Below are 23284 nucleotides of genomic sequence, written 5' to 3'. Positions count from 1 at the left end.
AGTTATCTGGCTTCTTGGACTACAAGGATCAAGAATTAATTCTGGATGAGACTCATCGGGGTTTAGATTTGTTTCATTTTTGTGTTTATAAAGAAAAACTTCTCCGGTTTCCGAAGTCGTGGGAAAGTAACTGCCTTTCACACTTTCTTCGTAATCGGTTAAGTTTGAACTGGAATCTACAGAAATTAATACCATAATTAATATTTTAAAGATGTTTACTATAATGGCGACTTTTAAATCATATACCGACAAACTCCCTATTTGTTAAGCATGTGCGTTCCTTATCAATTTATTTGAGAAACAAGTGGTCAGGCCGACAACGGAGAGACACGATCCTTTTGGTTCCAATATAATTGGAGACTGTTCGGAAAATTCAACAACCAAGTCCGTGTCTGATTGTCTTTCTTAGACACTACTCAAGAATCTCAGATATCCTGACAGAATCAATGATTACCTTAACAAATAGAAAATTCAATCCTTGGCAGTGGCGCCAAAAACTCTATTTCCTTATGATATGACCGAAACAGACGGTTTTATTTATGTGGTGTCGTTAGGTCGCAAAACGTCAGAATCAGTTACCAAAAGAGAGTAGTGGTTTTATTATTTATATTTAGCTGGGTTTCCTAACTATAGTTCACATTCTTGTCTTCCTTTTAATGAGTAAGTGGTAAATATAACTCAGGTTCGTATTTTTGTATGTTTGCTCAGTAATGTGGGACAAAAGTGCCTAAATAGTTAACCCTAGTGACAAGTGGTGATAGATTAAGATTAACTAAAGGTAATATAAACTATAAAGATAAAAATGGATAGATATGAAGAATAGACTCCTGATGGGGAACTATCACGAGAGTTTAACTTCCTAAAATAAACACTAAACCTCAATCAACTAGGCTATGAACCTAACTGATTTGTCACTAAGAGTTTAAGCTTTGAATATTCTGGCTAAGACGGATATCCCCTACTCTCAACGTTAACCTTAGAAGGTTTAAACGACCTTATGGAGAGAATCCTAGGTACATGAATAAAGTGGTATATCCCTAAAGGAAAGTCTCAGCTTTTCTTAATCCTAGTTGGTCTAACTACAGTAATATTCCACCACTTAATATTAAGCTATGCCTTAACATTAACAGATATGCAATCTTAGATATTTTAAGGTACTGCTAATTGGATTAGAGGTCTCTCCTTTCTGATTGCTTACTCAACCCCGGATCATCTTACAACATCTCAAGAACATTGCTTCTGACGCGAATCATGCTTTTGAGCAAGCCAGTATTCACTGAACTCTATATTGCCTACTCTAATCACAACCTAGATGGGCAGCTCTTCTTTGACGAATAAATGGTTATTCGTACGTACGTACTATATCCCTATTGTGACGTTAAGCACACATAACTACTTACCTTGTATCCTAGGGTTGATCAAGTCCTAATACTAGGTTATAGCCACGTGAATAAGCGAAAAGAGTGATCCGTAAATTAGATTTCTAAACCGTCAAGGTTTCAGCATAACAATAGCATAAGTTTCAGATAAGGTATTCAACATGTAATAATCATTTGTAACGGATAGATAAGCATGCAAGATGAAAGCAACTTAAATAAACAAGATAACTTTATTAAATTAAGGAAAGAGTTCACCGTTTACAGACGAGATCTGGACCATTACAAGTGCTGACATCCTCTAGACCGCTCCTAGTACAATCTTCGGCGTTCGCCTCCGAGTACTTAATTTCCCGCTCGGAGGTGAGATGGCCTTGAAAGCTCTAGTGAGAGAAAGTGTATTGTAGTAAGAGAGTGAAGAAAGGTGTGTTGAAAATGGATGGCAAAAAGCCTATAAATAGAAGTGAAAAATGCCTGCAAAAGGCTGGCAGGCCGTTTGGCAAGCCGTTTGCAAGGCCCGTTTAGCAAGGCAGCCCGTTTTTTATGCCCGTTTGTCTAGGCTGTTTGGGAGGCCGTTTTCCATAGTGGCAGGCCATTTGGCAAGCCGTTTGGCCTTCCCTGGTCAGTTTGTTTCCTAGATCGTAACTTGATTTCTTGTCTTTCACCATTTTCGCTCTAAAATCTTCGTTTTAGCTCTGATTCTCACGATTATTTTTGCATCGTCTTCGTAATTACTTAATCTACAACTTTGACGAAAAACGATTATTTTGTCGACAAAGTTTGGGACTTTATGCTTTTTGGGACTCAATATCGAAGGTAAAAACGTGACTTTTTTGCCGATATCAAATCCCGATCGACAAATGTCAAACAAACGCATCTTTACTATTTTAAAACCATCAAAAAATTAACCACATTACTATCAAACCGCAACTACTATTTTAGAGAACCTTTCACGGACGAACACTGATCGACAATGTTCACAATCTTCTCGAAAAACACAGACAATTTAGTTGGAATCGATTGTGAAAAAATGGTTACGGCAATGGACTACAACAATGCAAAGGAACTGCCACCAACAATCCGACAACTGGACGAACAAGATACACTTTCAAATTCATATTCGAACAAAACAACACCGAACAACCCGAATTCATCTTCGCTCATCACTTCCTACCAAACACACAAATATAACAAAATCCAGAACAACAATAACAAGTACCTTCAGAAAAAGAAAACATCATAGTTAAGCCCCATGAAACGGTACAAGTATCGCTACACAACAATACCATAAATTTAATCTCAGCCTTCAAAACCCCTTGTAAAAATGAAGGCAATCCAGAAGAGCAACATCATGTAGCAACTCCAGAAAAAGAAAAAAAGCGAAGGTAATGCGGACGAAAATGAAGGCACACCAACCATAACAACACCAATATCTCCAACACTAAGCAAGCGAAAAAACAACTAGGCACCACAACGACTAAAAGAGCACTATTCTCTGAAAATGAAGAAAATGATCCGAAGAAAAAAGGAGTAGTAGTTTCTAACCGAGAAAATAACATAGACTACGTAACCATTTTGTCGATGTAAATAAGTAGCGCCACCCAATAATAAAGAAACTATGTGTTTGTAACCGCACTGCTAAACCGTAGCCATTTTGCTAATGAAAAAAACTAGGGCTACATTATCGAACAATACTAACCTACATTAACTAACTAAAAGATACTTGTAGTAATGCGCGGATCAAACCGTCACAAGTACATATGTGTGTGTGTGTATATATATATATATATGGTGAGAACCGAGAAAATGGTTACGTACATTTATGGTGAACGCGCGCGCACACACACACACACACACACACACACACACACACATATATATATATATATATATATATATATATATATATATATATATATACATATATGTATATATATATACACATACATCTATGTATATATATAAATCGGCAAGCTTTTGTCCAAATGTCATTAAACCCGTCATTTTCGGTCCATGTAGGAGAGAAGTTTGTCTCACAAAAAGCCTATACATATACACTATTTGTTGCTATTTTTTTTACCTCACACCAAACCTATACATACAATACATACACCACCTCATCATCCTACATGGCATCCGAATTTCTTATCAGTTTTTTTTTTCAAAAATACCTTTTTGTATAGAAAGTGGTGAGAAGGTTGTTTTTTTTTAAAAAAAAATACACTCAAGTGCACACACTTACCAACATAACTCTACTTCACACCTCTTTCACACAATTAACCCGCCCATTATACCATTATTTTTAAAATCATCTTTGTTAATTTGAATTCAAATTCTCTCTCGGTTGCCAAACGAAAAATATCCAGGTTTAATTTTTCCATTCAACTTCAATAATCTTGATGTTTTTTAAATGATTTTTTTCTAACTTATGTTTCTTTTCATTATAGTTTTAAATAATGGCCACATCCAAGAACATAATTCGAGTTTAAGAGATTTACCGACGGAAAGTTAATTTTATCATAAAAATTAAAGTCGTCTGTCTCCTTCAAAAGCTTGTATATGGTTACGATGAAGGCAAGCCAACTTTGGAGCTAATTGCTTCGGATGAGGAGGTTTGTGTTCATGTTTCTATATATACAGATTTCTTAATTCTCTCTTCATTTTAGAGTTTTTTTATATCTTCTTTTCTATGTTTATTTTCTCCATATTAGGGCTCTAAGATTGTAATCAACATCCGTAACTCCCTTAAGGCCAAATTTGATAACGTCATTAGGGAATGGGGCTTATTTTATATTTCTAATGCTGTTATAGTTGATAGTCCGCTACAATTCCGGACCAAACATATCCAACATGAGTACAAACTCATGTTTACTAAGAAAACAACTGTTGTGACATTCCCACCAACCGAATGGAGAGGAACTAATGGTTTTAGTTTCATCATTTTCGATGTTTTGAGATCTAAAGGCCTTAAAGTTGGAGTTTCAGCAGGTTAATAAATGTTTATTATATCAATTATTTTGAATTTATTTTAAATATTTATTTTTCGTTGACTTACAACACTTTATAATGTCACACAATCTTTATTTGTTTTTTTTTTGTTCCTATAGATGTTATTGGACGTGTAGCAAATTATTCAGAAGTACGGGATTTTTGAAACACTGGTGAACTCAAGTCCAAGTACATCAATATTCAGCTCATTGATTTAGAGTAATATTTAACACCTTTTTAGTTTAAACCATTTTCAGAATAAATTGTGTACACATGTTCTTAAAATCATAACACACTTATACATGACCTTTTTTGAGTCATTTTTAAATAGTGGCTTGCAATTGGATGCAACTATTGTTGGATGTGAAGGATATCAAAACGAAAGGATTCAGACGAACAGGGGAGGCGCGCCGCGGCCTTGGACGGCGCGACGCGACCTAACACTTGAAACAGAGCATCAGTTTAGAAAAACTACTGTCCGGAGAATAGCCTTGGAGGCGCGGCGCGGGCACATATGGCGCGACGCGGCTTCGTCTGGCGAGAAGTTTCCAAATTTAAGTTTTTCTTGTTCTCCAAGGTGTTTTGGCCTATATAAAGCATCCTAATGTAACCCTCAGTTGTATCTACGAATTATATCAATAAAAATCTCTCTAGTTGGTCTGTGGATTAAAGTAATCAACATTCGATTACATATAACCACGTTAAATCTCGTGTTCTTTAATTTTCTTGTTTTATTGTCTTTCGTTTGTCGAAGTAGGTGATTAATCTCAGTGATTAATCTTATTGTTTGGGTCCTATAATCCTTACAATTGGTATCTAGAGCTCAAGGTTCGAGTTGGGAATGATGGCGGAAGACGGTAAATTAAAGATCGAGCGGTTTGATGGTAAAGACTTCGCCTTTTGGAAGATGCAAATAGAAGACTACTTGTATCAAAATAAACTTCACCAACCTTTGTTGGAGACCAAACCCGAAGGCATGAACGATGCTGACTGGATGCTCTTGGATCATCAAGCTTTGGGTGCGGTTCGTCTTGCACTCGCCAAGCACATTGTTGGTAATATCATGAATGAAAAGACAACGTTTAATTGTTTGAAGGCGCTCTCCAACATGTATGAGAAACCTACAGCGGCGAATAAGGTTTTTCTCATGCAACAATTGTTCAACACGAAGATGAAGGAAGGTATGAGTGCAGCGAATCATATCAACGAATTCAACAATCTTGTTTCAAGATTAGAGTCGGTAGAAATCAAGTTTGATGATGAACTAAATGCACTAATCTTGCTTTCATCATTACCGGAAAGTTGGTTGGGTACGGTTACCGTGGTTAGTAGCTCGACCGGTACTACTAAGCTTGCGTATGAAGGAATTAGGGATTTAATTCTCGGTGAAGACACTCGTAGGAGAAGTTCGGGGGAATTGTTATCCGGTTCTTTGTTAAGTACCGACAACCGTGGTAGGAAAGTTGATCGCAGTGTGAAGAAGAGTAAATGGAAGTTCAAGAAGAGGTATCCATCGAAAGACCGAAGTGACGTTATTTTTTGGGGTTGCAATCAAAAGGGGCATTATCAAAGATATTGTAAGAATGCTCCGGTTAAATATGTTAACTTGACCGCGGAAGATACGGAGGATGCACTACTTTGTAGTATTGAAAGTTCGGTGGAGTCTTGGGTCTTAGATTCGGGAGCTTCGTTTCACGCTACACCCACTAAAAGCGTGATGAGGAATTTTTGGGCGTATCAAGGTAAAGTTAGATTGGCAAACAACAAAACTCTCGAGATTAAAGGTATAGGAGATGTTGTATTGAAGACTACTCTTGGTTCTAATTGGACTTTGAAGAACATGAGGTTTATTCCTAAGTTAAAGAGGAAGTTAATCTCGGTTGGTCAATTAGATGAAGAAGGTAATGAGGTTACTTTCAAGAATCGCCAATGGGAGGTGATTAAGGGTAGTAATGTCGTAGCTCGTGGACATAAAAGAGGAAATCTTTATATGGTTGAGGTGTTTGAAGAAGACACGATGATTACTACGGTTGACGTTGGGGCATATGGGTGAGAAGGGTATGAAGGTTCTTAGTTCGAGTGGGAGAATTCCGGATTTGAAAAAGATAGAGCTTGGGTTTTGCGAACCATGTACTTATGGGAAGCAAAAGAAGTAAACTTTTGTTAAATCGGGAAATTCACCAAAGTTGAAGAAATTCGAGCTAGTTCCTACGGAAGTTTTTGGGCCAACGAAAGTAGAATCACATGGAGGTTCTCGTTATTATGTCACCTTCATTGACGAAGCCACTCGAAAGGTATGGGTTTATTTTCTTAAAGCTAAATCCGAAGTTTCTGGTACTTTTGTGAAGTGGAAATCTATGGTTGAGAATGAGACCAATTTAAAGGTCAAGTGCTTAAGGTCGGATAACAGAGGAGAATATGGTAGTCTTGAGTTTAAAGACCATTGTGCAAAGTTCGGTATTAGAATGTTGAAAAAGATACCGGAGACACTACAACACAATGGGGTCGCTGAACGTATGAATCGTACGTTGAATGAAAGGGCTAGGAGTATGAGACTACATGCCGGTTTGCATAAGATGTTTTGGGCGGATGCGGTTAATACGGTGGCTTATTTGATTAATAGGGGACCCTGAACACCATTGGGTCTCCGAATTCCCGAAGAAGAATGGCTAGGTAAAAAGGTTAGTTATGATCATCTTAGAATCTTTGGGTGTAATGTTTATGTGAAGACCAAAGATATTGATAAAGATAAACTTGAAGCTAAGTCAAAGAAGTGTACGTTCATTGGTTACGGTTCAGATAAGATGGGCTATCGTTGTTGGGATAATGAAGCTAGAAAAGTTATTTGATCGCGTGATGTTACCATTGATGAAGATTCAGTTTATGGTAAACCGGAAACGGGGAGTCAAAAACCGGATCATGTTATTCTTTATGATGTTTCTCTTGATGATCTTGCGGGTTCTAGTGGGAGTTCGGGGAACAATGAATTTACGATTAATGGTGATGGGCCAGATCTTGACAATGATGGGGATGGTTCGGATAGCGGTGATAATTCTGAACGTAGTGCGAATTCTAGTAATGAGGAGGCTAATGAAACCGGTCCAACCATACCGGTTGCTCCTATACTTAGACGCTCGACTAGAGTGCCCAAACCTAATCCTAGGTATTCTTCATCAACAAACTACTTGCCCTATACCGAGAATGGTAAACTCGAAAGTTACTTTGAAGCAAGAAAGTCCAAAGAATCCATACAATGGGAGCTTGCTATGAAGGAAGTGATGGGGTCACTTGAGAAGAACAAGACTTGGTCACTAGTGAAATTACCTCATGATAAAAAGGCGTTACAAAACAAATGGGTGTATAGAATAAAGAATGAGGTGGATGACAAGAAAAGGTACAAAGCATGGTTAGTGGTTAAAGGGTTTCAACAAAGGAAAGGGGTTGATTACCAAGAGATATTTTCACCGGTGGTGAAGATGGCTACTATTCATTTGGTGCCTGCGTTGGTCGCATCCGAGGACTTACATCTACAACAACTACATGTGAAGACTGCATTCTTACATGGGGATCTTGATGAGAAGATCTACATGAGGCAACCCGAGGGCTTTGAGGTAAAAGGTAAAGAGACGTGGGTTTGTATGTTAAAGAAAAGTTTGTATGGTTTGAAACAAGCACCTCGGCAATGGTACTTGAGATTTGATTAGTTTATGAAGAAGGTTGGTTTTGTAAAATGTGAATCGAACCATTGTTGTTACTTGAAGAAATTCAAGTCTTCTTACATAATCTTATTGTTATACGTAGATGACATGTTGCTTGCGGGTTCGGACATGTGCGAGATCAATAAGTTGAAAGGTGCGCTTTCAAAAGAATTCGAGATGAAGGATCTTGGTAGTGCTAAGCAAACACTTGGAATGAGTATTGTGCATGATCGTGCTAAAGGTGTTCTATACTTGTCTCAATCTATATATATAGAGAAAGTAGTAGAAAAGTTTAATGTTGATAAAGCAAAGGCTCGTACTATGCCTTTGGGTAGCACGATAAAGTTATCGAAGAATCAATCACCTAAAACGGAAGAAGATAAAGCGGCGATAGAAAAGGTTCCGTATAGATCGACCGTGGGAAGTATTATGTATGCTATGGTTTGTACGAGACCGGATATAGCTCATGCATTGGGAGTTGTAAGCCGTTATATGTCTAATCCGGGTAAGGAGCATTGGGAAGCGGTCAAATGGTTGCTTCGTTATTTAAAAGGTACTTCTAGTATGGGATTGTGTTTCACTAAGGGCAATGTTATACTTAGATGTTATGCGGATGCAAATTTGGGTGGATTTCATGATTCGAGTAAGAGTACTAGGGGATATGTGTTCATGGTTGGTAAGACGGCAGTTAGTTGAATGTCTAGACTACAAAGGAGTGTTGCTTTTTCGACCACCGAGGCCGAGTATATGGCTATTGCGGAAGCTTCTAAGGAGCTTGTTTGGTTGAAGAACTTCTTGGGTGAGTTGGGTAAAAGAAAAGACAATTGCGTCTTATATTGTGACAACCAAAGTGCAATTAATCTCGCGAAGAATTCGGTGTTTCATAGTCGTACGAAACACATTGATTTGAGGTATCATTTTATTCGAGAATGTATTGAAGATGGTACTTTGATGTTGGAAAAAGTCCTTGGTATGAAGAATCCCACGGATATGCTTACTAAGGTGGTGTCAATGGACAAGTTGAAGTTTTGCATAGCTTCAATAGGTCTTCTCATGAACTAATGAGAAAGTAGTGACCGACTAGGGAGATAGAGAGATGAGATGATTTGATTCTAACAAGAAGTGTTGAAGACCTTGTATCGAAAGTCTGCTTATCCTGCGTATGTGATAGGAGTGTGTGTCTTCCAAATGGAGTTTGGCGGTAAAGGGTGCTTTGGCGATCTTGGTTAGTTTGGTATAATGGGTTGACAAAATGTGAGTCATGGTTTTGACTATCTTCAAGTGGGAGAATGTTGGATGTGAAGGATATCAAAATGAAAGGATTCGGACGAATAGGGGAGGCGCGACACGGCCTTAGAAGGCGTGACGTGGTCTAGCACTTGAAACAGAGCATCAGTTTTGGAAAACGACTGTCCGGAGAATAGCCTTGGAGGCACGGCGCGGGCATATATGGCGCGGCGCGGCTTTGTCTAGCGAGAAGTTTCCAAATTTATGTTTTTCTTGTTCTCCAAGGTGTTTTGGCTTGTATAAAGCATCCTAATGTAACCCTCAGTTGTATCTACGAATTATATCAATAAAAATCTCTCTAGTTGGCCCGTGGATTAAAGTAATCGACATTCGATTACATATAACCACGTTAAATCTCGTGTTCTTTAATTTTCTTGTTTTATTGTCTTTCGTTTGTCGAAGTGGGTGATTAATCTCAGTGATTAATCTTATTGTTTGGGTCCTATAATCCTTACAACTATGTGGGGTCAATTTTCCTTGGATTTCGAAAACCATATGAAACTTTTGGATGATGATGCTTCCGTAATCTTATTGATTCACTTTGGAGTCACCAAACTGCACCAAGGTTTTTCCTTTTAACCAATAAATATATGGTTTTTTATATGATGATCTTACTTTTAATTATTAACTTTTATGTAATCTTATTGATTGTGTATACTAAGTTCTTTTGTGTTTAAATGCTACAGACAAACTGCCAGTTTCTATCGACTGGAAAAAAAACACGAACGTTTTGATAGACATCGACCAGCAAATCATTGAGTTCAGATAACGGTACATTATTACCAAAAAAATTAACTTCATAATTTTAATCAATACTTTATCTATGTTAAATTTAATATATTTCAATATAAAAAGACTAATCCTATTTTCTGTATTTATTTTTATTTGAACCATTTTCTGAAAAAATAAGATAAATTTAGTAGATACTCAATCATTCAAGTAATAAATTGAAATATACATGTTGAAAGTCTTCATTAACTTATCCTACGAAGTATAGTAATAAATTTAAAAATCATTATAAGATAATTAAATCATTCTATTAGTACTCATTAAATGTTATTATTGATAAATGATCTAAAGGTAAATAATTCACTTTGTTGTACATTCAACTTTTTAATTCATAATAATAACATTTAATGAAACATAGTAGTTCACAAAACAACTAAACCAATTTCCATTTAATGCTCAATCATTTGTTTACTCCATAAATGAGTACATTAATTGTGCATTTAAAACAAATATTTTACAACTTATTAGTAAATTTATATTTGCATTCAACTATTGAACATTGTTTGATACTTCAATTACAATAACTAACTTGCTTATTGTTATCGTAGCCTCACCCAAATCCATTCTTCTGTTGATTACATTTGTTCGTTAGCTCCTTCGTTGTCAATTTCATCTGCACGTGATCCAAACTCCATTTTTAAAAAGGCTCAATATGTTGGTTTAGATCGCTTGAACCCGTCCATGGTAATCATTTGAATGAATTTTTGTGACCCATATTTAACCAAACATATATCTAATTTTCAACTTTGTTGTTAATATGATTGTAGGAAGGCATTTATATTATTCAGGCCACAATTAATACCATTCTTCCCGACGACACTTGGTACTACATTGCCTGCAAGAAGTGTAACAAGAGTGCTAAACCTGTTATCCCCAACTGTGATCTTACATTGGACGTTGATCAACTTTTAAACTTGGAACGGAAGTGTTACGGTTGTATCAATAAGCCGGATGTGGTAGTGAGGTGAGTTACAAAACATTCTAAATAGATTTGAAAAATATTAGTTTTTCTCTTTAATCATACTTTATCTGTCTTTAAGTTTTTACATACCAGGTTTAAAGTGTCGATTCGTGCAGAAAATCAAACCGGCACTTCTTCTTTCACTGTTTTCGAATCTGTGGTGAAGAAGTTCGTTACCCAATCGGCTTATGAGTTAATGAAGGCGTTGTCTAAAGATGATGATTATTCTGAAGAGCTCGAACTTCTTTTACAAAAGACCCTTTTGTTTAAGATAGATGTTAGTGGTTATAACAAAGAACGTGAAATTCGAAACTACACTGTTAAAGATGCGACCGATGACCCAACATGTTTTGAACTCTATGAGAGTTTCAAGGTAACATTTAATACTGTTACATGATTTTGTACCTTGATTCAATATATAAGTTGTTTTATACACACTCATTGTCTTTTGTTTTTTTTTTTTTTTTGTTTTTTTTTTTTTGTATTGTTATTCATTTTAACTTGCTGTTTGTGTGATGTCTAAAATATCAATACTTTCTAAACCTATCTTTAATATCACTAAGTTCGATCAACAAGTGGCTTTTGAAGATGTTGAGATTGAGGACTTCAGTTGGGAATGTATTAATACATTATATAATACTCCGTTCTAAATTTTTTTCATATCACGGTCATTTTTAATAATCATTATTTTGATAACAACTTATAATTAAATTTTGTAGTGTGCCTCTAATATTAACTTTTGTAGTGTGCCTCTAATGCTTCTGGAAGTCAGACCAATGATCTCAGTCATGATACCAGTTTCAGCCCACCTCTCAAAAAAATCAAACAAGAAGGAATCAAATCTCCACCATCTGTTAAGTCTTCAACAACCAAGGTTAAATTCTCTGATCGTCCGAAACGTTTACGCTCATCCGATTCATGATTTAAACAAGATACATTTGTTAACAGTTATTTTTGGTTTTCTTCTATGGAATTACAATGGCATGTAAACTATATAATTATGTTTTCCCTGAACTATTTCTTCTCCATATCCACCTTGATATGGATAACAATCTAATTTGTTTTCTTTAAATTTTATTGTTTTTTGTGTTGATGTTTTTTGTGTTGAGGTTTTTATTAGGATTGACCTCTTTTTATAAACGTAACACACTACCATTTTAATTAAAATGTGACTTTCCATTTTCCTTTATAAAATTAAAATTTAGAAGGAAATTAAAGTTATAAATTTTGGAGCATTTATTGTAGTACATACGTGTTAACCTACCAACTCGATTCAGTAGCCCCCAAAATCTACTTTAAACCCTTACTTGTCAGAAAGCAACTTGCATTTTTCAAATACGTAAACATCAACTTCATTTTCCATCATTTGTTTACTTTTTTCAAATACTACAAAAATGGATCAAATTTCAAAGAATATTCCAGATGTTCTTCCTAAAGACATACTTGGTGAAATATTGTCAAGAGTCGGTCAAGAATCATCAGTTCACTTGTCTGTTGCCAGGTTGGTTTGCAAAGACTTTCTTAAGCAATCCGAACATTATTTGGTTTATCGAAGGCTTTCCTTAGATCGGTGGCCTATCTTAGCTTGGGGTATCCCGAAAATGGTCTATCTTTCCCATATGTTCATGGCTTTGAACTCACCATACCAGACTGTATGTCGTGTTTTTGGGCTTATGAGTTAGGTTTAATTATAAATCGATTTAGGTATAATTAAATTTATGTTATTATTATGTGAAAAGACTTTTGTTATTTTGTATCAAAATTACTCATCTATTATTATTATAAATTTTCAGAATGATACTAGTATAAATGTTTCATTTTTCCTTCAAGTTTGGTATCAATTTAATTGTTATAATATGTTTAATTGATATTAGTATAAATGTTCCATCTAAAACAATTAATTGTTAAATAATAAAATATATAATATGTTTAGAAAATTGGACCCTTTTTTAGCCTTAATTCCTAAAATGTCTCTTCATATATAATTATTATATAACATTTTACAACTATATATTTTTTTTAAATTTTATCATCATACCATTGGACAAGTGTTGACATACCATGTCAATTTATTACCCCAAAAACTACTTTAAACCCATCATTTTCACACTAAAACTTACATAATTTTCAACTACTTTCATGTTCTACAATACCTATCAAGTGTTTACTTTACACAAAGATATCTTTTAAAAAAAAATTAATACTTTTTGTAAATAATACAACAAATATATGTAATTGAAAAGAATATTCTAGAACCCATTTCTCCACCTATGTTGAGTCAAATCTTTTCTAAAAGTGTTAAATATTCGATAGACCTTTTTTATTTAATTATAAAATCAAACTAAAAACTTATGTCAAAAATGTTTGCTTTTCAAATAAAAAAATAAAATTACCAATATACTTTCCATATTGAGCCTTTTTTATAAAAGTATTTGAAAGATGTTTGAGGAAGTAATCATATCATCATTTAACTACACACGTGTTCCTATACCACGTCGCATCATTAACCCCAAAAAACAACTTTCAAGGCTTACTTTTAGGCGGCTAAAATATCATCATTCTGATATTACTTTCTTCTGCTATAGAAGGTCAAGGTCTCAAGTACACACCATTCAAAAAAACTTCAACTTTATTTTCCAGATTTTATATCTTTTAAAAAATAATGAAAAAAATTAAAATGAATAAGATCAACAATATTTTCAATCTTCTTCCTGATGATTTGCTTGGTGAAATATTATCAAGAGTCGGACAAAATTCTTTGACTCAGTTGGGTGTTGCTCGATTGGTTTGCAAAGCCTTTTATAAGCAAGCCCAGCATCCATTGGTTTATCAAAGGCTTTCCTTTGATCGTTTACCTGTAGGGTCTTGGGGTATCCCTCAAATGATTTATCTTTACCATCGTTGTTTGGTAAATAAAAACCCTAATGCGATTTTTTGCAGGGGTTTGTTATTTTATTTTGATGGAAAATACACCCAAGATGGCCTCCTTTATTTAAAACAAGCATCAAACTGCCAATTCGTAGAGGCTGTTTATGTTTATGGTTTGGTTATGTTTACTTCTCACGATGTAAATGAAAAGGAAATCGGTTTAAAAATTCTTAATCAGACATTCTCACCGATACCAGATTATGTGGTTGCTATGAGAACAAAGGTTTATGACCTCATACATCAAACCTGGAGAATGAACCGCCATCCTTTTGCTGACGTGGAAATGAGGTGCCCTATATCCGGCCATAATGGTTATTTACCAAGAAGAAATGGGTTTGAACTAAAGAAACCAGAATGCATGTCGTGCTTTTGGACTTATGAGTTGAAGCTTTTTGTAAATCAATATGGTTTTAATTAGATTTGTGTTTTTTTACCCTAAAATTACATTTATGTTAGTATTATGGGAAAAAAAATTGTAACAACTATGGAAATTACTCCTGTAATATTAATATAAATGTCTCTTTATATTATGATATCAGTGTAGGCACATTTCTTCTTCTTAATTTTTTGTCTTTTCAATTACTGTATTACTAACAGCACTATAGTTACTAACCAATTGAGTTAAGTAATGTATAATAAACTACTAAACACTAATAAAAATAGTTATCACTTTATTAAAAATTGTGATTGCTTTCAAACCAAATATACCATATTCTAATCCCTACACATTATGGATGTAAATTTCTGTTACAAATAAAGTCAAGTACAACACAAAACATTTCTTTATCCGTTGGTATTTAGTCAATAACCATAATCTCATTTTCAAATTTGAAATTTGAAATTCTGCATCATAACAAACATAATCATTCATTATCTTCAAAAACCTAAGTTAACAGATAATTTTGGTCAAACTACATTGTCATGAATAATAACTTCAGAAGATCTTCACGTTTAAATAAATCAAATAAAAATGAGACAAATCTTTCGAAACCAGTTACAAATAAATGAAAACAACCTACAAGGATGAAGGATTCCTTTGATGTTAATGCATCAAATCCAGGTACTACTTACTCTTTTTATTAATCTGAATTTTATAGAAAGTTACTCTTGGCATATATTTTGAGATTTAGTATTCAGCCATATTCACTATACATCAAATTTAAATACTAATACATGTCTAATATTTTTAGAATTTTTTACCACGACAAAGACATTCGTTGGTAACATTATGATGAAACACAAAAAACAAAGTACAAAAGCAGCAATTGGAGAACTATCCTCGCCATCGTGTTCAATTCTAACAGGTGTTTCATGTTAATACAACAAAAGTTTGTAATCTATGGTGTATATATGAAAATAATATTTATTCTGAATTTCTAAATTCAAATCTTATACAATGGTTATTCAGATATAAACAACACAACTCAATCAAAAGTGGTGACTTCATCTACAACCCAATATATATCAAGTATGATGAAAGAAAACATTTTTGAACATACAACAAATACAACGGGTGAATGTTCATATAACATTGCAACTCCGGCATCGTTAACACCATCTCTTAGAATATCAAAGGAATCACTTAATAATACTGACAAATGTTACACTTCATCATACAGTATATCCAAAGGTAATTATTTATGACATATATAATATTCAAACCTGTTTTATTTTTAAAATCTACATACTTACTTTTTTAAGTCGGCATTTTTACAAGTATGTTCAAAGAGGAATCAAAACAACAAGCATTGGAAGGAAAATATTACACCGATACCTTTTGACCTTGACCAAGCAAACACTGATGATCTTCAAAATAAATCATTCAAAGGAACTTCAAAGGGTTATTCTTATAACTTTTTTTAATTTGTTAAACTATGTTATATTTTATAAATTAAACCAATAAATTGTTATTTTTGGCAGACTATGTTGATTACGGCAATCTTAGTTATATATGTTTCACTTATGGTGCTAAATTATGGCATAAAGAGACGAAAGTAGGAAAAAAAATACGGTTTCTTCCAGGCATTCTCACTTTGTTGTTTGAAAGGTAAAATAGCACTAACCGAATTCAACAAAGCTCCTCCTAAACTAATTTGGAATATATATACTAACAATCATTCCAAGAGTCAACATTTCATTGAGAATGTTCGACAGTACAACAGGATTTTTGCATTTACTTCGATGGGTGGCAAGGTGGACGATCGTGTAAACAAAATTCGTCGCCCTTATACATTTTGTATTCGTGGTCAAAATTGTCACCAATATGGAGGTTTATTACCAACAGATGGTCGAAAACCAAGATTCGAATAGTTATACATATATGATACTGTAAATGAAACAAATAACATGAAAGAAGCAATCAGGTATGATTCGTGTAATTCATATAGCTTAACATCAAATAAACAATGTAGTAAATTAATATATGAGAATTTTAACATTCATATTTATGATTTATTGAAACCATAACAGTGGAAAAAATAAAACAAAGCCTTCGTCTTCACGCCATTCACTAGACGAGGATCTCATTCGTCAAATAATGGAAGTTCTTGATGAACATAATCCTATTGTCAAGACATTTCGGATGGCTCGTGAAGGGTTTCTAGAAACACCTAATACGCAGATGAAAATTAATTTAATTGGTAGACGAACCAAAGATGGACGTAATTATAATCTGCCAATGGTAGACGGAGTAGCAGCACTTATTGTAGGTGATATCAATGTTTCTTCGTATGAAAAAAGGGATATTATAATAGACAGTCGTATTGAAAGGTTAAAAAGAATTTCCGAGCTTCACACCGAATATTTAGCCCTACAATATCCACTTCTGTTTATTTATGCAGAAGATGGGTACAGGACAGACATTCTTCATCGTGATGTCGATGAGCATTCCACAAGAGTGAAAAAGAGGGTTACTATGCGTGAATTCTTTGCATATAAACTTCAAGAACGTGCTGTTCCTACACTTATGCACTTGGGTCGTAAGTTGTATCAACAATTTGTAGTTGATGCTTACACTATGATTGAGGCCGAAAGAATTTCATACATCAGGAAAAATCAGAATATTCTAAGAGCAGATACTTTCACAAACTTATTGAATTCAGCGGCATCAGGTACTTCGAAAAATAGTATGATGGGAAATAGGATAAAACTTCCTTCCTCATTCACAAGGAGTGCTAGAAATATGATTGAGAATTATCGTGATGCTATGGCACTTTGTCGTGTATTTGGCTATTCGGACTTATTTTTAACTTTCACATGTAATCCAAAGTGGCCAGAAATCACAAGAGAATTGGACGGGACCGGTTTTAAACCAGAAGACAAACCATCTTTTTGCGCAAGGATGTTTAAAATGAAGCTCGATCAACTGATGAAAGATATCAGGGAAAAAAATTATTTGGTACTGTTAAAGCAGGTTTGTCTATTACTTTTTAATTAGTTTTTGTATATAATCTTCTGTTAAAATATTTAGTTTTATGTAATGAGTACATACTAATTGAATAATCACTAATATACAACAAAATTTTAGATTATTCAATAATATAAAACATACTTATTAATAATTTGTTTCTTTATTTTTCAGAAGTCTATACCGTGGAATTTCGGAAATGTGGTTTGCCTCATGCCCATATCTGCTTATTCCTTGATGAAAGAAACAAAATGCCTCAACCAAAAGATGTAGATCAGTATATATGTGCTGAAATACTGAATGAAATCAAAGAACCAGAACTTTATCAACTCGTGTCAGATTTAATGATTCACGGTCCTTGCGGTGAAAAGAATCCATCGTGCCACTGCACTGATTCAGACAAAAAATGTACAAAAAGTTTTCCAAAACCTTTCTCAGATGTAACAAAAACTGATGAAGATGGTTATCCAATTTACCGAAGAAGGGATGATGGAAGAACTGTAACAAAACAAGGTCATGAATTGGATAACAGAAGTGTGGTAGCTTATAATCCTTACCTCCTTAAAAGGTACCAAGCTCATCTCAATGTTGAGTGGTGTAACCAAGTTGCTTCAATTAGTTATTTGTTCAAATATATCAACAAAGGTAATGATAGAATTACAGCGCAGCTCTGTAATGCAGAAACTGATGAAATTCAAGAATACTACGATTGTCGATATGTTTCATCGTGTGAAGCCGTTTGGATGATTATGAAGTTCGATATACATCATCATTACCCCATCGTTATAAGACTACCGTTCCATTTGGAGGGACAACAGCAAATCATTTTTGATGAAGACGAATTAATTGATGAGGTATTAGAAAAGCCATCAGTCAATACGTCAATGTTCCTCGAATGGATGAATTGTAACACTTCTAACCAAGAAGCACGCGAATTGACTTATGTTGAATTCCCGACAAAGTTCATTTGGAACAAAGATAATCGAAGTTGGATTAGGCGTAAAAGAAACACCGGTGCAATTGGTCGTATTCATCATGTGGCACCAGCGTCTGGTGATCTTTTTTTTCCTTATAATACTTCTCAACAAGGTTAAAGGTCCAACTTCCTATGAAGATATCCGCACGGTAAATGTTCGGGCATTTAATAGCTACAGAGACGCCTGCTACGATTTAGGTTTATTGGATGATGATAAGGAGTATATAGAAGGCATACAAGAGGCGTTTTTTGGGGAGGGTGGTCATTTCATCAGAAAATTATTTGCACAATTACTATTATCTAAGATTATGAGTTGACCTGATGTTGTATTTGAGAAAACATTTCGATTTTTGTCGGTGGATATCGTTCATCCGCACAGAACAGGTAAGGATATTTAAATTATATTATACTTCAATTTTCATATTGGAGTATATTATTAAATTAAATTTAATTGATTGCAGGGACACAAATTGAGATTGAACTATTAAAAGATTTGACTTTACAAGAGAATGACAAACTACTTCAACGCAATAGTAGTTCATTGAGAAGTTTTAGTTCAATGCCATACCAATCGAATCATATTTCAGAAAACCATCTTATTATAGATGAGCTCTCCTACGATAAAAGTTCACTTACAAATGAACATTCAGATTTCATTACAAAGTTAACATTCAAACAAAAGGAGGCATACGATCAGATAATAAAAGCGGTTGATCACGGCAAAGGAGGTGTGTTCTTTTTGTACGGTTATGGTGGTACTGGAAAAACCTTCCTTTGGAAAACACTCTCAGCTGCATTGCGCAGAAAAGGAGAAATTGTTTTAAATGTTGTATCAAGTGGGATAGCAGTTTTGCTATTATCTGGAGGTCGGACGGCGCATTCACGTTTTCACATACCGCTTCATCCTACGGATGAGTCATTTTGTTCTATTTCTCCAAGCAGCAAATTGGGTGAGCTTATTCGGAGAACAAAACTGTTTATTTGGGATGAGGCCCTGATGGTTAACAAGATGTGCATTGAAGCACTGGATCGTTCTATGCGTGATATATGTCGTCAATCCAATCCTGACAGTATGGATACTCTCTTTGGGGGTAAAACAGTTGTGTTTGGTGGTGACTTTAGACAAATATTACCGGTTATTCAAAAAGGTAAAAGAGAAGATATAGTAGATGCATCTCTAAATTCTTCCTATTTGTGGGATTATGTTACTGTTTTAAAACTTACAGTTAACATGAGATTATGTGGTATTGAACCTAATGCCAATACTAGAAGTTTGCTCAATGGATACTTGACATAGGCAACGGTGATGTTGGTGAATCTGAAGACGAAGATCTTTTGATAACAGATCTTGATGATCCAATTGGTTCGATCATCTCAACTATTTATCCAAATTATCTTTTTAATCTTGGAAATCCAGAATATTATCAGCAACGTGCAATTCTTGCTCCAACTCATGAAGTAGTTAACATAGTTAATGATAGAATGATGATGTGCTTGGACGGAGAAGAAAGGTCATATTTGAGCTCAGACAGTATATGTGCGCCGAAGAGAGACGCTGAATTTAATAGTGAACTATACACTACCGATTTCCTAAATAGCATTGAAGTTGGTGGTTTACCAAAGCACAATCTGAGGCTCAAAATTGGACTAGTTATGTTACTTTGAAATATCGATCACGCAGGAGGTTTGTGTAACGGTACACGTTTACAAATTGTGCACTTGTAAGACGCTAATCAGTTTGTACAGCAGTGTAAATATGTTACATAGAGTGTGGGTGATGTTGTGCAGTTAAACAGAAGTCACTGAGTGAGCTGAGCCTAGTGCACGCCGCGCACACTAAAGGGAGCGCGCCGCGCACCCTTACTGTAGCAGGGTTCCAGGTTTTTAAATCAGATATTTTGATGGGCATTTTGGTAAATTCACTTATGGACGGGTTAAAGACAGATAGGTCAGTTTGTGGAGCACCATTACTCCATTATCAACAACCTTATCACTTTAACTTTAATTCTAGAGAGAGATTGTGATTTTTGAGAGAGAAAGCTTAAATCCAAGAGGAAGGAGCTTGTTTTGGGTTAAAGTTCAAGCATTAAAGTCATTCATCTTATCTCTAGCTTCGTTGTGGTAGTTGTGGTATGTTCTAATTTTATTTTCCTTACTTTGATTTAGTGTAAGGGTTAGGGTTTGAGTAAATGATGAACACAAAACCCATTATTGGTGATTTTGGGTGTTCTTGGGTAAAAATTGAGTCTTGAATACTAATTGGTGACTAGTCTAGGGTTTTAAAGTATTAAATGATGTTAATGAACCCTAATTGGTGAGTTAATTGCTAACACACCTAGTTATTTAGTAAATGGGTGTTGGTTAGTTAGTGGATGACCCGAAATGGGTGTGTTGTCTAAAATTGGTTATTTGGGTAATAAATTGACCTAGTTTGGAAAGATGGGTATGAATTACCCTAATTATGTATTAGTTGGTGTTATTGGACCTTAATCACAAGCTTTTAAGTGATTAGTGGTGGTCTTGACTTTAATTGGGCAGTTTTGGTATAAATGGGCGATTTAATACATTAAGTCATTAAATGCTCATGTGTAAGTGTTAGTATTGAGTCCACTTAGCTTGTGTGTTGATCAAGTACTTATTATATTAGGTACTTTGCTTTGAAGCTTGTGGAGGTTGAAATCATCATCTAATTGTTAAGGTGAGTGGAATAATTATATGCGTATGTATATAATGTATCTATTTGTTGTAGCATAAAAGGTGTAGTGTCGAGGTGTTAAGACACCACATTTCACGTGAAGGGTGTAGCATCGAGGTGTTAAGATGCCACTCGGGTGTAGCATCGAGGTGTTAAGATGCCACCTAGGAGTGTAGTGTCGAGGTGTTAAGACACCACTCCGTAAAATAATGAGTGTTGCATCGAGGTGTTAAGATGCCACTCGGGGTGATGTGCCGAGGTGTTAAGGTGCCACCCTAGGGGTTAGTGGTGCGAGGTGTTAAGTGCCCTAATAGATGTTATGAACACCGATGGCGTTTTCGCGAGCGCCGTTCCCTTGTACTATTGGTCGACCATGGTTACTTGTGTTGTAAGCATATTATATCATTTCGAGTTATATTATTATGCGGTTGTTGCTAGCTTGTGGTATTGGAGATTATAGCTTGTTAATGTGACGATAAGCTAATTGTGTTGCTAGCATGTTTGCGGTTTGTGTAAGTGTATGCAAGTAGGTATAATTATATATGTATTCGTATAATTATTGTATTCACTAAGCTTTGCTTACCCTCTTGTTGTTTATCATTTTATAGGTTCGGTTTTGGACAAGGGTAAGGGCATCGTATTGGACTAGAGATCCCGCTTGATGCTAGGGGACGCTTTTGCCTTTAGTAGCTCTTAGAGTTTGACCGGTAGTTGGGTAGTTTAATCCCAAACGCCATGCTCATTGTGTAGTTTGGAACTTAAACTTTTTGGTAGTCGAAACTCTAAACTTGTATTAAACTTGTATTTTGGGTCGTGTGGGCCCCGCTTGTAAAACATCATTTTTATGTTTGATTCGTGTTAGTTTTACATATATAAGTTTGTTGTGAAAAGCGTTCGGTCTAAAAATGTCAGGAAGTGGTCCATCTTTTTGTGTGTTAAAAACAGTTCGGACAGAAGCTGGAGTGCTCTGTGCGCGCCGCGCACTACAGGGGATGCGCGCCGCGCACTCCCCTGTCCAGCAGCTTTTAATTTTTTTTTTTTTGAGACTGTTTATGGTCGGTTATCTGGTTGGGTTGTTACAAGTGGTATCAGAGCATGGTCTAAGGGATTTAGGCGACTTGAGATAGGTGCCTAGACTTAGACCTTATTGTGTGAGCGCTTTATGCGGGACTTGTAGGACTTTGGGTCTAATCGGGAATTGTTAGTGCATTGGTTTATGAGAATTAACCTTGTGCTAATTGTTTATGTTGTGTTTAGCAAGCATCAAGCGAGATAGGCATTGTACTAGCGAGTTAATGCGACGTGCTAGCGTAGTAATGACTAGCTACCATTATTACGGGCGCAAGTCGTGTTAAACAAGCAATGTACGACGATTGTTGAGCGAGATGGAGTAGTGTGGCATATATGTATATACACATGTAATTATCCTTTCATTTTTGTGGTTTAACCTATTTCGTTTTATAGAATGAAGACGAGAAACGGTCCCGATCATGATAACGGAAGTACAAGCGAGGACGCCGAGTTTTCGGCCAAGGTTGAGGCCGTCTTTAAAAAGTTAAAAGCGGATTTTCTTATGGATGTCCGAAAGGTCTTTCAAGATTCGGTCGATGGGCAGGTGACCGATTTGATAAATGAACGAATGAAGGCCACTATCGAAGAGGCCCTTGATGCTAGAAACCTTTATCCTCGCGGTGAAGGAGGTGAAGGAAGGCGGGACTTCTATTATAAGAATTTCAAGGACACTCAACCCCCGATGTTTAATGGGGTGCGAGATCCTTTGAAGAGTACATGTTGGATCTCCGATATCGAGGGAGCTTTCCGTACCGCGGAATGCCCTCCTGAGAAGAAAACAAGGTTTGGTTCAAGCATGTTGCGGGAGGAAGCTAAGTTGTGGTGGGACGATAAGATCAACTTATATGGCGAAGAACAATGTATGAACTTGACATGAGAGGAGTTTAAGAAGGAATTCTTCAAAGAATACCGAACTTCTTCCGATCTTGATAGAATCCGGGAGGAGTTACACCATTTGCAACAAGGTTCAATGGACTTGGTCACACTCAAGTCTACCTTTTTGGCAAAAACTCGTTTTTGTCTGGAATATGTGGGTGACGATCACAAGCTAATGAAAGATTTCTACCGTACATTGAATGATGAGTACGAGGGTAAGATTAGTCGGGGAA

General features: G+C 35.5%; 1 protein-coding gene across 1 annotated transcript; it reads left to right on the top strand.

Moving 5' to 3' along the window:
* The first annotated feature begins 13776 nt into the window (after nt 1–13776).
* Nucleotides 13777–20074, top strand: LOC139859549 (uncharacterized). The gene is made up of 8 exons (XM_071848330.1): nt 13777–14434; nt 15436–15657; nt 15948–16074; nt 16497–17439; nt 17497–17509; nt 17608–18522; nt 18871–19653; nt 19707–20074. Exons 1-8 carry the CDS (start codon nt 13777–13779, stop codon nt 20072–20074), a joined length of 4029 nt encoding a protein of 1342 aa, XP_071704431.1.
* The last annotated feature ends 3210 nt before the right edge of the window (nt 20075–23284 follow it).

The sequence above is a fragment of the Rutidosis leptorrhynchoides genome, chromosome 7 (genome assembly GCF_046630445.1).
Source record: "Rutidosis leptorrhynchoides isolate AG116_Rl617_1_P2 chromosome 7, CSIRO_AGI_Rlap_v1, whole genome shotgun sequence".
Lineage (NCBI taxonomy): Eukaryota > Viridiplantae > Streptophyta > Magnoliopsida > Asterales > Asteraceae > Rutidosis > Rutidosis leptorrhynchoides.
The sequence above is the reverse complement of the archived record's forward strand: the minus strand, read 5'-3'. Positions and strand labels throughout refer to the sequence as shown.

Coding starts and splice junctions, on each gene's coding strand:
- LOC139859549 (XM_071848330.1), top strand. CDS start 13,777: ATGAATAAGATCAACAATATTTTCAATCTTCTTCCTGATGATTTGCTT. Junction 15,658..15,947: donor ATCATACAGTATATCCAAAG/GTAATTATTTAT, acceptor TATTTTTGGCAG/ACTATGTTGATTACGGCAAT. Junction 16,075..16,496: donor CTCACTTTGTTGTTTGAAAG/GTAAAATAGCAC, acceptor AAACCATAACAG/TGGAAAAAATAAAACAAAGC.